This window comes from Pelodiscus sinensis, chromosome 24, assembly GCF_049634645.1.
Source record: "Pelodiscus sinensis isolate JC-2024 chromosome 24, ASM4963464v1, whole genome shotgun sequence".
NCBI lineage: Eukaryota > Metazoa > Chordata > Testudines > Trionychidae > Pelodiscus > Pelodiscus sinensis.
The window spans coordinates 7,547,703-7,563,415 of record NC_134734.1 but is presented as its reverse complement, the minus strand read 5'-3'; the positions used below and the strand labels follow the sequence as shown (position 1 = coordinate 7,563,415).

The 15,713-nt window shown below is 57.2% G+C and overlaps 2 protein-coding genes across 3 annotated transcripts; one reads left to right on the top strand and one right to left on the bottom strand.

Moving 5' to 3' along the window:
* Nucleotides 1–5,497: 5,497 nt before the first annotated feature.
* LAMTOR4 (late endosomal/lysosomal adaptor, MAPK and MTOR activator 4) lies at nucleotides 5,498–7,598 on the top strand. Its single transcript, XM_075907017.1, has 4 exons — nucleotides 5,498–5,628; nucleotides 6,345–6,425; nucleotides 6,601–6,718; nucleotides 7,318–7,598. Exons 1-4 carry the CDS (start codon nucleotides 5,626–5,628, stop codon nucleotides 7,413–7,415), a joined length of 300 nt encoding a protein of 99 aa, XP_075763132.1. The 5' UTR covers nucleotides 5,498–5,625; the 3' UTR covers nucleotides 7,416–7,598.
* A 315-nt stretch (nucleotides 7,599–7,913) lies between these two features.
* On the bottom strand, nucleotides 7,914–15,605 carry TRAPPC14 (trafficking protein particle complex subunit 14). 2 transcript variants are annotated; one of them, XM_075907014.1, is made up of 11 exons: nucleotides 13,900–15,605; nucleotides 13,614–13,709; nucleotides 13,230–13,359; nucleotides 12,616–12,702; nucleotides 11,590–11,710; nucleotides 11,294–11,441; nucleotides 10,975–11,057; nucleotides 10,484–10,647; nucleotides 9,882–10,036; nucleotides 9,060–9,253; nucleotides 7,914–8,624 (listed from the first exon to the last, which is right to left on the bottom strand). In XM_075907014.1, the coding sequence occupies exons 1-11, from the start codon at nucleotides 14,293–14,295 to the stop codon at nucleotides 8,471–8,473; spliced, it is 1,728 nt and encodes a 575-aa protein (XP_075763129.1). In that variant the 5' UTR covers nucleotides 14,296–15,605; the 3' UTR covers nucleotides 7,914–8,470. The 2 variants fall into 2 exon arrangements, with proteins under 2 accessions (XP_075763129.1, XP_075763130.1); XM_075907015.1 differs by having other exon boundaries at nucleotides 13,921–15,605.
* Between the last annotated feature and the right edge of the window lie 108 nt (nucleotides 15,606–15,713).

Here is a 15,713-nt window from a genome sequence, read left to right as displayed (position 1 = left end):
TTTGAGTCTTGTGTACCCCCCATCGTCCCAGCCACCACTGCCCCTGGCTGCACTGGGGGGAGGTACTGACCCCTGAGGGAGTAGGGGCAGAGGGGTTAATAAAGGTGTGACACCCACAGGACATCATTCACCTGCTGGGTATCTCCCCAGCTCATAGAGCTGGAAGAGACCTCAGGAGGTCCTCAAGCCCTGCCCAAAGCAGGACCAATCCCAACTAAATCAACCCAGCCAGGGCTTTGTCGAGCTGAGACTTAAACACCTCTAGGGTTGGAGATTCCACCCTCTCCCGAGGGAACCCAGCCCAGTGCTTCACCCCCCCTCCTGGTGAAATAGCTTTTCCTAATATCCAACGTGGACCTCTCCCACTGTAACTTGAAACCATTGATCCTTGTTCTGTCATCCGTCACTACTGTGAACAGCCTCTCTCCTTCCTCTTTGGAACCTCCTTTCTTCTTCTGCAGACTAAACAAACCCAAATCCCTCAGCCTCTCCTTATAGGTCGTATGCTCCAGCCCCCTAATCATTTTGGTCACGCTCTGCTGGACCCTCTCCAATACGTTCACATCCTTTTTGTAGTTGGGGGCCCAGAATTGGACACAATACTCCAGATGTGGCCTCACCAGAGCTGAATAAAGGGGAATAATCACTGGCATTGCTGCTAATGTTCCTCTTAATGCAACCTAATATGCCATTAGCCTTCTTGGCTACAAGGACGTGCTGTTGACTCATATCCAGCTTCTCATCCACTGTAATCCTCAGGTCCTTTTCTGCAGAACTGCTACTTAGCCATTTGGTCCCCAGCCAGTAACAATGCTTGAGATTCTTCTGTCCCAAGTGCAGGACTCTACACTTGTCCTTGTTGAACCTCATCAGATTTCTTGTGGCCCAATCCTCCAATTTTTCTAGATCACTCTGGACCCTATCGCTGCCTGCCAGCATATCTACTTCTCCCCCTAGCTTAGTGTCATCTGCAAACTTGCTGAGGGTGCAATCCATCCCCTCATCCAGGTCGTTAATAAAAATGTTGAACAAAACTGGTCCCAGAACTGATCCTTGGGGCACTTGCTAGAAACAGATGGCTAACCTGACATTGAGCTGTTGATCACTACCTCCTGGGCCTGACCTTTCAGCCAGCTTTCTATTCATCTTACAGTCCAATTATAGAATCCAATCTATATTCTCTTAACTTGCTGGCAAGAATATTGTGGGAGACCATATCAAAAGCATTCCTAAAGTCAAGATATATCACATCCACCATCTTTCCCATATCCACAGAGCCGGTTATCTCATCATAGAAGCTTATCAGATTGGTCAGACATGATTTGCCCTTTGTCAATCCCTGCTGACTATTCCTGATTATTTTCCCCTCTTCCAAGTGCCTCAAAATGGATTCCTTGAGGATTCCCTCCATGATTTTTCTAGGGACTGAGGTAAGACTGACTGGTCTGTAGTTCCCTGCATCATCCTTCTTCCCTCTTTTAAAGATGGGCCTCCTGACAGCTAGGGAGGACAGGGAGGTTAATAAAGGCTTATCAGCCAGTGGGCAAGTGATGTCTTCCCTGTGCACACCCCCCTTCCCAAATCTGCTGCTCTGGCAGCACCAAGGAAGCACTGACTGCTGGGGCAATGGGCAGGGATGCTATTTCAGATTTGGAGGGGGGGAGACCTGTGCACAGCATGATGGGGGTGGTGGAAAGAGTGAGTGCATGAGGGGTGGACTGAGGACATAGGCTTCAGCCGTTACTGAACATGCTGGCTGTGTCTAGACTGCATCCCTTTTCTATAAAAGGGATGCAAATTAGACATATCGCAATTGCAAATGAAGCAGGGATTTAAATCTCCCCCGCTTCATTAGCATAAAAATGGCTGTCACTTTTTTCCGGCTTGTAGCTTTGCCGGAAAAGAGCGCCAGTCTAGACGCGGATCTTTCGGAAAATAAAGCCTTTTCCGAAAGATCCGCGTCTAGACTGGCACTCTTTTCCGGCAAAGTTCCGAGCCGGAAAAAAGCGGCAGCCATTTTTATGCTAATGAAGCAGGGGAGATTTAAATCCCCGCTTCATTTGCAATCGCGATATGTCTAATTTGCATTCCCTTTATGGAAAAGGGATGCAGTCTAGACACAGCTGCTGAATACAAGCCAAGCACCAAATGTGGGAGGGAACCCCATTTGGCCTCCCCCACGTACACGTCTCTATCCACGGGCTACTAAGGCACTGGAAAACTCTACTTTTTTTTTGGCAGACAATTTAGCAGGAGCACTGTATCTAATTCCTATCTAACAGAAAGAAAAATAAATATTAGACCCACTCAGTTCTAATACTAGCACATTCTGACATCTTGTGGCAAGTCATGTAAGGGACACTGGTTAGCATTATAATTTTAATGTACGTTCTTATTTTGTTACTGATTCTGTGGAGAGACAGACACGGTCAGGACTCCAGGGATCTGTCTCAGCTCAGGAAGGGGAGTGGGGTCTAGGGAGTTAGAGCAAGGGGGAGATATGTAGAGCTGAAATATATAAGAACATCAGCATGGCCACACTGAGTCAAACCAATAGTCCTTCTAGCCCCCTGTCTTGTCTTCCAACAGTGGTCAGGCCAGGTGCTTCAGAAAGCGTGAACAGAAGAGGCAATCCTCAAATGATCCGCTGTGCCTCCTTTGTTTGTTTGAAATCTGCTGCCTATAAATTTAGTTGGTCAGCCTCTTGTGTTATGTTAGTGAAGGAATGAATATTATTTCCTGAGTCTATTTTTCCATACCACTCATGATTTTCTAGATCTCTAACATATTCCCCCCATCCTTCAGTCATTTCTTTTTCAAGCAGAAAATTCCCAGTCTTGTTAATCTCTGCTCATACAGAAGCTGTTCCTTACCCCTAATCATTTCTGTTTCCTTTCTATACCTTTTCCAAATCCCATTGGGTTTTTTTTACCAGATCTGCATACAGTATTTAAGATGTGGGCATACCATGACTTTACATAGAGGCGATCTGGTATTTTGTCTTATCTACTCCAGTGTTTCTCAGCCTTTTTTAATAAAGTACCACCCAGTACTTAAAGTTTTCAGACACACGGGGCCAGACGGAGGCATGGGTGAGCACAGCAGCTGCCCAGGGCACCAACCAACGAGGGGCGCCTGATGGCAGCTGTAAGGGGCGCGCGGCTCCTGCAGCGCTGGCCCGCCCGCATCCCCACGGTGCCGGTCAGCAGCGCCCATCCCCCGATGGCTGCAGGGCCCTGCATGGCCCGGCGCGCGCGCCAGCAGCACTAACCAAGCCAGGCTGGGCAGCACATGCACCGAGCGCCCTGGGCTGCGTGCCAGCAGCCGGGGCCAGCGTGCGCATATGCCGTGCGCCCCGGGGGGGGGGAGGGCGGGCATGTGCTCCACGGGCAGGCCCGCGCATGCGCCTTGTGCTTGGGGGCGGCACCGCGCGCCCGGGCCCCGGGCACCAAAAGGCCTCAGTCCGGCCCTGCAGACACACACAAAAATGTTCTATCATTGCAACACATTTGTTTAAACAACTTAATCGTAGCTGGGCAAGCGATGAAATTTTTGGATGTAAAAAGTACAAAAATAATAAAGCACTGTAAAACAAAACAAAAATTCAGTTTTCTCCAAATATTAGTTGTCTTGATGTACCCCCATCCTTCCCCAGACTTCTCTCACGTACCCCTAAGGGTATTTAATTAATTAATTAATTAATTAATTAATTTAAATATTTTAATCCCACCTTTCTATTTAAAATATTCAGTACTCGTACCACTGGTTGAGAAACACTGATCTATTCCTTTCCTAATGATTCCCAGTATTCTGCTAGCTTTTTAGTTTTTCGACTGCCAGTGTACACTGAGCAGATGTTTTCAAGGAACTGTCCACAAGAATTCCAAGATCTATTTCTTGAGTGGTAACAGCTATTTTAGACGCCATCATTTTTGTGCATATAGTTAGGATTATATTGTCCCATGGGCATTGCTTTGCACTTATCAACAGTGAATTCTATCTGACTACGTGCTACCCAATCACCCAGTTTTGTGAGATCCCTTTGTAACTCTTTGCAGTCAGCTTTGGATTAGTCCCTGTTCACCCCTTTTTCAAGAACATTTATGAGAAGTTTAACAGCAGTGATCCAAATGCAGATCCTAGCAGCACAACACTCATTCCTACTCCCCAACTCAGCTCCCTGCCCATCTTTTAAGTGAAAACCCAGCAATGTTTTCATGGTGATCTAACAATCCTTCAGTTACTGGACTGCCCAGGCCTTTGTTACTCTTAATCACCTGCCTCTGTTTATAACAAACTCCCTGCCCCAAAGGCAAAGCTGCAAGCAGCTCAAACTGTTTAAGGGCTGCCTCTGGAGTCAGGGCTTGGGCTTTAAGCAGACGTAGGGTTACCAGGTAGACCCCTCCCAAAATACTTTGATTGTGGGTGGGGGGGAGGGACTGGCTGGGAGGGGAGCAGTGCTGGCTGGGAGGAAGAGGAGCGAGAGGCAGGGCTAGGGGGGGGCACATTGAGGGCTGCGAAGCTGGCCAGGAGGAAGGGGGGAAGAATAAGGGATCTTTCAGAAAAGGCTTTATTTTCCGAAAGAACCACGTCTAGACTGGCGCTTTTTTCCGGTAATGCTCTGAGCTGGAAAAAAGCGGTAGCCATGTTTCTGCAAAATGAAGCCGGGGGGGGGGGGGGATTTAAATCCCCGCTTCATTTGCAATTGCAATGTGTCTAATTTGCATCCCTTTTATGGAAAAGGGATGCAGTCTAGACACAGCCTGATTGTATGGAGAAGCTGGGCAGGGGGGAGTGGCTGGGAGTCCCAGCTCCTGCCCCCAGCCCCACCCCCACCCAGCTTTTGCATGTGACCACGGGGCTCCCAGTGCCAATCGCGGCCCCGCCTCCCAGTTGCTCCTCTGCCTCCGCCAGGCTTCTGTCCTGTGCCCAGCTGGAAATTCAGAAAATATGGGACATTGCACCCGTCTGGTATTTTCTGAATTTTTCTACCGGCGAGAGGGCGCAAATACCGGACTGCGGGTGGAAAACCAGCCACCTGGCAACCCCAAGCAGACCTCAAGTATGAAATCCAGGGGCTGGGGGCGCTACTGCCCCTTGCTCCCCATAAATGGCGCCCTGGGGAGCCCATAAAAGCCTGATACCCAGCAAGAGAGCGAAGTCCTCCGGGTGCCCTGCACTGCGGGTGCTAGGAGGGCCACGGGGTTGACTAAGGCCTGACAGGCAGAAGCAGCCTCCGGGAGGCCCCCCACGCACGGGAGCACCAACCTGCCCGCCGCGCCCCTCCGGCTGCTGGGGAGGGCGGGCCCGGGGGGGGGGGGGGTTAATACGGGCCTGGGCCGGCGGGCAGCACCTGTCTTGAGCTTTAGGGTTCCACCTCATGAATATTCATGTACTCATGGAATATGCAGCAGCGGGGTCTAGGCCATAGCCCGGAACTCAGAGGCTGGCGGGCCAATGGCAGTGCTAACTGGTGGGGACGGGGCGTCGCCTCTGCGCCAATGGCAGCGCGGGACGGCAGCTGACTGGCAGCGCTTTCAGCCAATGCGGTGGAAGGAAGGGGATAACAGGGGGCGGGGCTGATGATCAACTGATTGTAACGCTTGCGGCAGCGCCTAACTCGAGATGGTGAGTGGGGGATTCCCGCCGCGCCGCGCGTTCCCCGGGGGCCGGACACCCCCCCCCCCCCGCTGTGGCACTGACCGGGGGGGAGGATTCCCCGGGGGCTGGACACCCCCCCCCCGCGCTGTGGCACTGACCGGGGGGGGGGAGGATTCCCCGGGGGCTGGACACCCCCCCCCGCTGTGGCACTGACGGGGGGGGGGGGAGAGGATTCCCCGGGGGCTGGACACCCCCCCCCCCCCGCTGTGGCACTGACGGGGGGGGAGGATTCCCCGGGGGCTGGACACCCCCCCCCGCTGTGGCACTGACCGGGGGGGGGGAGGATTCCCCGGGGGCTGGACACCCCCCCCCCGCTGTGGCACTGACCGGGGGAGGATTCCCCGGGGGCCTGACACCCCCCCCCCCCGCTGTGGCACTGACCGGGGGGGAGGATTCCCCGGGGGCCGGACACCCCCCCCCCCGCTGTGGCACTGACCGGGGGGGGGGAGGATTCCCCGGGGGCCGGACACCCCCCCCCCCCCCGCTGTGGCACTGAGCGGGCCGGACACCTCACCCCATGCACACGGACTGGCACTGAGCGGGGGGTGGTATCTGCTCCATCACCTCCGGGTTGGCCCCTACGGGAAGGATTGACTGGTCCTGTGGTCACCCACAGCCCCTCAGTGCCCAGGGGAGCTACACCCCCCCCCCCCTGTGCTTCTGACCCTGACCTCTTCCCCTAGACGACGGCGCTGACCCAGGGGCTGGAGCGGATCCCTGACCAGCTGGGCTACCTGGTGATCTGCGATGGTGCCGTGCTAGCGGTGAGATGGGGACCCGGAAGCCTGGGAGGGGGATGGGCTAGGTGAGTTAGGGCTGCGGAGCCAGGACTCCTGGGTTCTCACCTGGCTCTGAGAGGGGAGTGGGGGTTGGTGGGCCAGAGCAAGGGAGTTTAGGGGGGCACGCCCCTAACCCTTGTTCCCTTTCCTGGCCCTGCAGTCAGCTGGTGAGCTAGAGAACGCTGAGCACATGGCGGGAGCGATCTCGGAGCTGGTGGGCACAGCCTGCGGGTTCCGGCTACAGCGCAGCCCTGACCCCCCCTTTAAACGCCTCTCTGGTGAGTGTGGGAAGGGAGTGTAAGGGAATGTGACTGACCTTGAGTGGGGACAGAGCTGCTGGGGAGCAAGGGGGCTTGGCGGTTGTTGGGGCCTATCCCCCTCGAGATGGTATGCAGCTCACACCCTCAGTGCCCACATCATGGAGCACCAGGGAAGGACTCTACTCCATGCCCTTGTAATGCCTTTTCCCTCCCTAAGTTGCTGTCACTGCCACCCCCTCCTTGAGCCCCCAAGGGGTGTTCCTCCTTTGGGGGGGCAGCATGGCATCCACTGGCCTTCAGCCTGCTTCTATGACCCACTGCATTTGGCTCCACCCAGCCTGGGGTTTGCACCTAGGCCCTGGGTGCCCAAGTCTTGGGACCTGGGCTCAGTAGGTGACACCATGCCCCAGGGGTCTGAGCCTGCTGTGCAAACCATCTCATTGTGTATCTCTTCTCTTCTCCCCCCCCCCCCCCCATTCTCCCAGCAGCCAGACTTGTGCAGGGGGAAAACTGGGGCATACACTGGGTTTGTAACCCCCCTCACCAGGGTACTCTAGCCCTATCCTTCCCCCTTGGGGGGTGGTGGTCTTATACTGTCTTCCCCTCTCTCCCCACAGTGGTGTTTGGGGAACACTCCTTCCTGGTGACTGTCTCTGGCCAGAAGATCTTTGTGGTGAAGCGGCAGAACCATGGACGGGAGCCGGTTGCTGTCTGAATCAGTGGGAGGGAGGGGGAGCAGGGAATACAGTGAAGTGCAGCTGGGACATATGGAAGGGGAGTCCCACTTCAGAGCCTGACCTGTAAGGGTGTGGCAAGGGGGAGCCTTTCCCCCTGAAGGAGGAGGGAGGGCAGGCACATGCCATGCTGTAACTGTGGGGGAATAAAGTGTCTTTCCTAACTGTTGGGGGGGGGTTTGCTTCCGGGGGGGGGGGGTTGTACCCCTTCATGATTCCCCATGGGCCTCAGCTCTCTCCTCTTCTCCCCTGCCCCTCCCCCCCCTCCCTCCTGGGCAACTCCTGGGGGTGATGCTCAGTGAGCAGCTCTGGCAGCACCACTCTACACAACCTCTTAGGAAGGGCTGGGGTGGGGAGCTGCAACAGTGAGCACTCTTCCTGCTCCAACACTGGCCCTGGCTGGGGGAGGGTGACTGCCAGTCTCACAGAGGGTCTCTACCCATCATGCCCCCCACCCCCAGTGCACACACAGAGCAAGGCTGGTTCCATCTCATGTAATTTATTCAGACCCAAATTGCAGCTGCTTTAGAGAAAAATAAATAACAAAAACATGTAACTAAAGTGCACAGGAGGCCTGGATCCAATGAGTCCCCACAGCAGGGGGGGGCACAGCCAGGACCTACCCTTCCTTCCCATGGTCAGGAGTGGAGTTGGCAATGCTTTCCCAGCTGGAAGGGGGGCAGCGAGCCACCCCACAGGCTCATGGGAAAGAAGGTTCTGATTCCAGTACCCGTGCAGCCCCCCCTCCCCCCTCCAATGAAAAAGGCAATGCAGGAAGCGAAGGGGTTTGTAAACAGTGACTGTGAACCCGCACTGAGACACGTTCAGCCCCTGGCCAGCAGCAGAATTCCCCAGAACATGGTCCCCCAGCCTTCCCCAAGCAGCAGCCATGGTTTCTGCTACACCCCAAAGTCTGTGCTTCCCTCCCCCTTGGCACATCCCAGACTCCCCCCCACAGCAGCCCATGGGCTAGATGATGGTGGTGGGAGGGGGTCTCTTGTCCAGCTCAGCAGTAGGGAGTGAGGTGTTGGCCCATTCACTTGACCGGCTCCACCACCAGCACCTTGCACTCACGCTTGGCAATCTTGTCCAGCGACAGGATGCTCTTCTCAGGGGGCAGGTAAAGGGGGCGGCCCACAGGGGAGCCCACGGGTGGGGTGATGGCGCGGCGCTCCATGACACTGCCTGACCTGCAGGGGACACCAGGTGTTGGGGAAGGCTCTGCTCCCACCATCCTGCAACCCACTCCCTCAGAGGACCCAGGACTCCTTTACCATCTGGAGGGGGGGGGGGGGGGAAGAGAACACAGATGCCTTCCCCTGACTGACCAGGGAGGAATGAGGGGGAGGGGCTAATGTTAGAGCATTTCCACTCCCAGCCCACCCGTTTCCCAGCTCCTCCCCCTTAAATACTTAGGTCTGTGGTGATGACAGCTCCAAACCACAACCAGTCACCTTGAATCACCAGCCCTGTCCCCACACTGGTGCCCCAAAGCTGCACCCTCATGCCCCCATAAAACCTCCCCAGCCAGTACCCTTCCTCACATTAGCACACCCCAAGTTGCTCCTTGGTTCCCCCCCCGCCAATCGACCCCCTTCCCCTCGGCCAGCCTCCTGCATGCATACCTCATGAGATGGCTGCGGGATGGCTGCTGGTGGGAGAAAGACTGAGACCGGCCCAGACCAGCCTGGTGCCGCTCAACCAGATCCCGCACAGCTGGGCTGCCAGGGCTGCCTCTGCGTGACACAGGCCGGGCATCGGGAGGTGGATTCGAGACACTGGCCGTGAACTGCAACTTCAGCTTCATGTGCTGGGACAGCTGGGGGCAGAGGGGGTTACAGTGGGGGCACTTCCCATCCCTATATCCCCCCCAAGTACTGACTCCCAGCCCCTCATGCTCTAACCAATCAGAGCCCAGGAGAGAACCCAGAAGTCCTGGCTCTCTGCCCCCCTGCTCTCACCCACCAGCCCCACTTCCATCCTAGCACAGGGAGAAACCCCAGGGCTGTGTCTAGACTGGCAAATCATCTGCTTTTGCGGAAAAACTTGCCAGCTGTCTACATTGGCTGCTTGAATTTCCGCAAAAGCACTGACAATCTCATGTAAGATTGTCAGTGCTTTTGCGGAAAAACTATGCTGCTCCCGTTTGGGCAAAAGTCTTTTTCCGAAAGACTTTTGCACAAAAGGGCCAGTGTAGACAGCAGAGATTTCTTTTCCGTAAAAAAGCCCCAATGGTGAAAATGGCGATTGGGGATTTTTTGCGGAAAAGTGCGTCTAGATTGGCCACGGACACTTTTCTGCAAAAAGTGCTTTTGCGGAAAAGCGTCCTGCCAATCTAGACACACTTTTCTGCAAATGCTTTTAACAGAAAACTTTTCCGTTAAAAGCATTTCCGGAAAATCATGCCAGTGTAGACATAGCCCAGATGTCTGGCCCCACCCCGGTACCTCAAAGAGGCCTGTGCGCAGGGCCTGGAATGCGACGCGGACGCTCAGGGCGCTGCCCTTGCGGGAGTAGCCCAAGCTGTTGAGAGGCGTATGGCACACGATGGAGTCGAGGGCAGCCTGCGTGGCCCGGCGCTCTTCACTGGAAAGCTTCTTCCCTGTGGAGAGGGGTGGAGGTCAGCTCCTCCCAGGTCCTCCTCAGAGCCCCCCAGCTCCTGGCCCAACCCACAGCCCCTGGTTAGTTCACTCACAATGGCATGGGAGCTGCGGCAAGGCAGACCAAGGACCCTGGTCTTGCCCCCAGCCTGATCCAGCTGCCCCATCCTGTGGGTCTGCTTCGAAAACCCTGTCCCACCTGTTGCCGCACCCATCAACTATGGCCCCACCTGAAGAGTCCTGCCCGCTGACTGGTTCCACCCACCTTCCCTGCACCTGCTCCCAGTTGTGCAACTTCTGTCTGGCCATGTCCATGCTACTAGCCACGGCTCTCCCAATGGTTGCCAGCCCCAGTGGCCCACCCCACCAGGTACAGTTCTGGGCCATGGTGCTGCCCTCAAGGCATGGCTCCACCCACCTGGCCTGCCCCACCCACCAACCCTGCCCACCGGCCGTGGCACTCTCCGGGGTCCAGACCAGCCGCACGGCCAGGAAGTCCTGCAAGTTGTTGAGCAGGGTGTAGGTGACGGTGAAGCGGCGGCGCAGGGGCACGGGCGACTCACAGGCAGCAGTCATCACAAATCGTGGCCGGTCCAGCCGGATGCTGGGCAGCCTGAGGGGGCAACATAGCTCAGTGGCAGGACCACTCCACGGGCACCAGGACTCTCCCCATCCCTATGTGCCAGAACTGCCCCACACCTCTCCACCACGGATGTGTGGACCTTTCTGTCCTAACCCCAGCGCCTGGACCCTCCCACTCTATGCTCCCCCCAATCTACAGGCACCTGCCACTCCCCTCCCGGCTGGGTGCCTGCCCCTTGTGTGCTTGCAGCTTGTCTCTCCCCTCACCCACCACAGACAGTTCTGCACCTTCATCACAGTCCCCAGGATGTGCCTCCCCACTCCTGCACAACTACCCTGGGCAGCCGGGGCTGCTCACCTGTAGTGGGTGTAGATGCTGCTGGTGAAGGGGAGTTTGGGCGTTGACCACTGAACCACAGCCACCAGGGGCACCTCCAGACCCTGAGGAAGGAGAGTGAGTGACAGCTGCTGGCCCCACCTCATAGCCCTGTCCCTGTTCCCGTCCCATAGCCCCAGTCCATCACAGACCTGTGCTCAATCCTTGTCCAGCTCCTCCCCCAGCCCTATGGCTCTGCCCTTCACAGTATTGTCCCTGGCTCCGCCCACTCACAGCCCTGGCCCAGTCCCATGGCTCTGCTCCTTAGAGGCCTGTCCCTACCCCAACCCCATACACCCACCTCCTTGGTGTCCTCCTGCGGCCTCTCAGGCGCCTGCAGCTGGAACAGGAAGTTTTGTTCCTCCAGGGCACTCAGGGCACAGGGACAGCTGGAGCCAGCGCCAGCCACGCGGCAGAAGGCACCTACGGGCACCTCACCTGAGTGATGGCTGAGGAGGGAGGGCAGAGCATGACAGTCTGCCGCAGAGGCCCCCCCCCCAGCACCACCCCATGGAGACTCCCCAGCACTGCCCCTCAACCTTGCCACACAAAAATGCCCAGACAGCTCTCCCCCAGCACCAGCACCCCCACACTCACCAGACGTCATCTACCAGCATGACGGAGCCGTCGGGCAGCATAGGCAGGTAGCTGGCATTAAAGTTGGGCAGGATACGAATGTCCCACAGTGAAATCTCGTCCTGGGAGCAGCCGTTCAGCACTGAGGGGTATGGGCATGTCAGAGACAGGTCTACCTGGGTCCCTGCTACCTGCAGCACAGTCCTGCCCCCATCCTGCTACCCCCGCCCCCAACTCCTGTACCCCCATCCTGCTGGCCATGCTCACGGCCATAAGAACAGCCATGCTGGGTCAGACCAAAGATCCATCTAGCCCAGTAGCCTGTCTGCCAATAGTGGCCAATATCAGATGCCTCAGAGGGAGTGAACAGAGCAGGGAATCATCAAGTGATTCCTCTGCTGTCATCTATTTCCAGCCTCTAAACAAACAGGCTCAGGGACACCATTCCTAGCTACCCTGGCTAATAAGTGTTGATGGACCTAAACTCCATGAATTTATCTAGCTCTTTCTTGTACCCTGTTAAAGTCCTGGCCTTCACAACATCCTCTGGCAGGGAGTTCCACAAGTGTGGACTGTGGTATGTGAAGAAATACTGCCTTTGGTTTGTTTTAAATCTGCTGCTTATTAATTTCATGTGGTGACTCCTAGTTCTTATGTTATGGGAACAAGTAAATAACTTTTCCTTGCATGGTATCAATTATCAGAGACATAGCTGTGTTAGTCTATAAGATGCCACAGGACTCCTCGTCGCTTTTGCAGATTCAGACTGACAGAGTTATTGGAGCATAAGCTTTTGTGGGCAAAGACCCACTTCATCAGATGCATGTCACATGCATCTGACCTAGTAGGTCTTTGCTCACAAAAGCTTATGCTCCAGTAATTCTGTTAGTCTATAAGGTGCCATGGGACTCCTCGTAACTTTTCCTTATTCACTTCCTCCACACCAGACATGATTTTATAGACCATGTTTTTACAAACCTTTATTCCCAGCTCCAGCGCCCTCTTTCCCTCCCTGCTACCCCTCCCCCAGCTCCAGCACCCTCTTACCCTTGAGCACTGTGAGGTATTTTCCAGATACATTGAGCTGGCGGCACTTCAGGCCCGGCGGGGGCAGCACAGTCAGCATGGTGCTCACTGGGGGCAAAGGGCAGGATCAGAACAGCCACAAAGGTGGGGAGGAGGGGCATGGGGCAAGACTGAGGAGCACTGTGGGAGGGGCAATGTCCATCAGCTGTACCGTGGGGTGTGAGCTGTGGGTAACAGGAGCAGTGTTCCCGGTAAGATGGGCGTTTTGGGTGGCTCCCAGAAGAGATTCCAATGTGCCCCACTGATTAGCAGAGTGCCCGCAGCAGGCAGCCTGGGTTTCTACTGGTGGTGCACATCCGTACATGCTAATGCACATAAAAACTTATTCCACACAGATGTAAAAAAAAAAGAGGGGACACTGGTCAGGGCTGTGGGTCAGGTGGGGGCTGCGGGTCCAGGCCATGGGATGGAGGCTGTGATCGTACCCCTCTCCCTGTGACTCTGTGCCCCCCATGGGGAGGAGGACTTGGATTTCAAGTCGTGGGGTAGGGGCTGTAGGTTGTACCCTTCTCTCCATAACTCTGGTGCTCCTCATGGGATAAGGGATGTGGGTCTGGGCCATGGGCTGCACCTACCTTGGGCTTTGAAGGCACCCTGCTCCTCATGGAAGAGCTGGCCCGGCGCCCGATTCTGCAGCAGGCTCAGGTATCCATGTTCCTGGACCTCTGGTGCCTCCTGCTCCCGCCTCCATACTGTCACCACAATCTGCATGGGAGTGAGGGGGAAAGAATGTCAGAGCTGAGGGGGGTTATGGCCGGCTCTCTGGCCCCCTTCACATGGGGTCCCACCTCACAGCCCAAATCCCCTCCTGCCCTGGCCTCCCCTACCCATGCATGACCCCTCCCAACTGCATTCCCAAGGGCCCCCGGCCCCCTCACTGGTACCCCTCAGACCTGCCCACATCAGGTCCCCTCAGCCACCCTCCCATGAGGCTTCAACCAGGCTTGCCTCTCCCTCACCTTAGCCTTGACAGTGCCGGGTGGCAGCTTGTCCAGGGAAATCGTCAGGGGGAAAATCACCTCATCCGCAGAGACAATTGGCTCCTCCACAGGGATCTGGGAGGTTGAAAGGGGGAGCCGTCAGTACCATGAAGCCCTTCACTCCCAACCCGCAGCTCCTACTTGCCCAGCTCTGCCCTCCCGAGCTGTGCTAGTGTCCCTCACTCCTAACCCTTGTTTCTGACCCAAAGTCCCCCATATTCTCCTTGTCCCCACCCCAGAGCCCCTACACCTGGCTGCCCCTCACCTCCCCCGGGTCCCTTCTCACCCCTGCTGCTGGCCGCCCAGGGGGGCCCTGGCCGTGGGTCAGCAAGGGACAGCAGTCTCGGAATTGGCTGGGGTTTGGGGGTGGTCCATCCCCATCTGTGCCCGGCCCCTCGGGGGGCTCTGCATCTTCTGGCCCCACCCAGGGGCTGACACTAGCTAGTGCAGACAGGGAGGAGCCCAGCTCCCCCCAGGGCGGCCGGGCGGCAACTGGACCTGCCCGGCCCCGCAGCACCAGCAGGAACCGGACAGTTTCGCCCAGGTACAGGTGGTTGCGGCGTGGCAGCGCACGGTACCGGCCCGGCTCGCCACGCAGCAGCTCCCGGGCCGGGAAGGGCACAGCTGGGAAGTACATGAAGTACTCACACTGCGCCTCCATGCTGGGGGGCACTGAGGGATGGACAGGGTGGGGAAGTGGGGGAAGAGGCTGAGAGAGGTGAGCTAGGAGCAGGAGGGGGGGTGCTGAAGGATAAGCAGGGGTGGCACTAGGATGGGGGGGCACAAGGGGAGAGGGATGGGTAAAAAGCTCTAGGACCAGGGTGGCTGGGGGAGGGAGGGAGATCACGAGCGAGGGGCTGAAAGCCTAGACTCAGAGGTGCAGGGGGAGGGACAGGGAGAGCCCTAGGACCCCGGGGTGCAGGGGGACCGGTGCGATGGATGCTAGGACCCGGGCCCGAGGGGGAAGGGGTGGGCGCTAGGACCTGGAGTGCATGGGGGGAGGGGAAGGAAGCGCTAGGACCCAGGATAGGGCGGATGGCCACTAAGGCCCACGGGGCGCTAGGACCCTGGAGGTTCAGAGGAGAGCAGGTGGGCGCTAGGACCCGGGGCCGAGGCAAAGGCGGACGCTAGGACCCGGGGGGGTTCGGGGCCGGGAGGGTCCCGCTCTCGGGTGTCCCGGGCCGGGCGCTGCAGCCGCTGGCCGGGGGCGGAGGGGGCGGAGCCAGAGCCGGTGGGGCAAGGCGCGCAGTCGAGCGCCGAGTGCATCGATTGAAGAGCGAGCGCGAGAAACGGCCCCGAAGAGTATTCTGGGGGCGGGACTTCCTGGACTTCCCCTAAGCCCGGCTGTGAAGGATGGAGCAGTCGACTAATCGGAGCGCAGAGGAGGCAGGACTTCCAACGTGGCTGAGGCGCAGGGTCTGATACTTGACAGAAGGCGCACTGGCCAGTGCCAACCAATCAGCTGCCGTACGACGCCGGACTTCCGGGGCCATGCCGAAAATGATGGGCATCTCAGGACACCTATCCTTCCCCTGGGAGCGACTGAAGGGCGGGACTTTCTGGATTGCACCAGAATAATAGACAAGCACAGAGGCCAATCCCAGCCTGAGACTCCTCTAAGGAGGCAGGACTTCCTAGTTTGCCTGGCTAATCAGTGGATGATTGGCGGCACCTATGACGAATCACCATCCTGTGTCTGTTGGGGGTGTCACTCCCTTTTGGGGCCCTGCTTCTCGAGCGCCCAATTGACTGTGGGCTCTGCTGTGCTCCTGGGCTGCCCTCGCACCCCCCATTTCTTGTCTCAGCAGGCAGGCCTGTGCGAGGGGTGACAGGAACCGTTTGCTCTGGTCACTGTGTAGCCACAACTGTTTTTAGCAGTTAGGCAGATACTAAAATGCACCTGGAGGTGGCCGGCAGCCAGCGAGCGCCCAGCTACTGGCCTACTCCCAGAGAGCCCCTTGTGGGCACAGGCTGCTCCAGCATGCCATGGAGCTCTAGTTTGTGCTGTCAGTCTGGGCAAGGGTCTCCTGCACCCTCCCCCTGCTCTTTCTCACCCTGTGCAACCCCTCGTCCCTTGCA

Bases quoted from the DNA above. Each gene is read 5' to 3' on its own strand.
- LAMTOR4 (XM_075907017.1), top strand. The intron at 6,426-6,600 runs GTGAGATGGGGA...CTGGCCCTGCAG, and splicing joins GCGATGGTGCCGTGCTAGCG to TCAGCTGGTGAGCTAGAGAA. The intron at 6,719-7,317 runs GTGAGTGTGGGA...CTCTCCCCACAG, and splicing joins CCCCTTTAAACGCCTCTCTG to TGGTGTTTGGGGAACACTCC.
- TRAPPC14 (XM_075907014.1), bottom strand. From the start codon at position 14,295: ATGGAGGCGCAGTGTGAGTACTTCATGTACTTCCCAGCTGTGCCCTTC. The intron at 11,442-11,589 runs GTGAGTGTGGGG...CTCCCTCCTCAG, and splicing joins ATGCTGGTAGATGACGTCTG to CCATCACTCAGGTGAGGTGC. The intron at 10,648-10,974 runs GTGAGCAGCCCC...TTGCCCCCTCAG, and splicing joins AGCATCTACACCCACTACAG to GCTGCCCAGCATCCGGCTGG.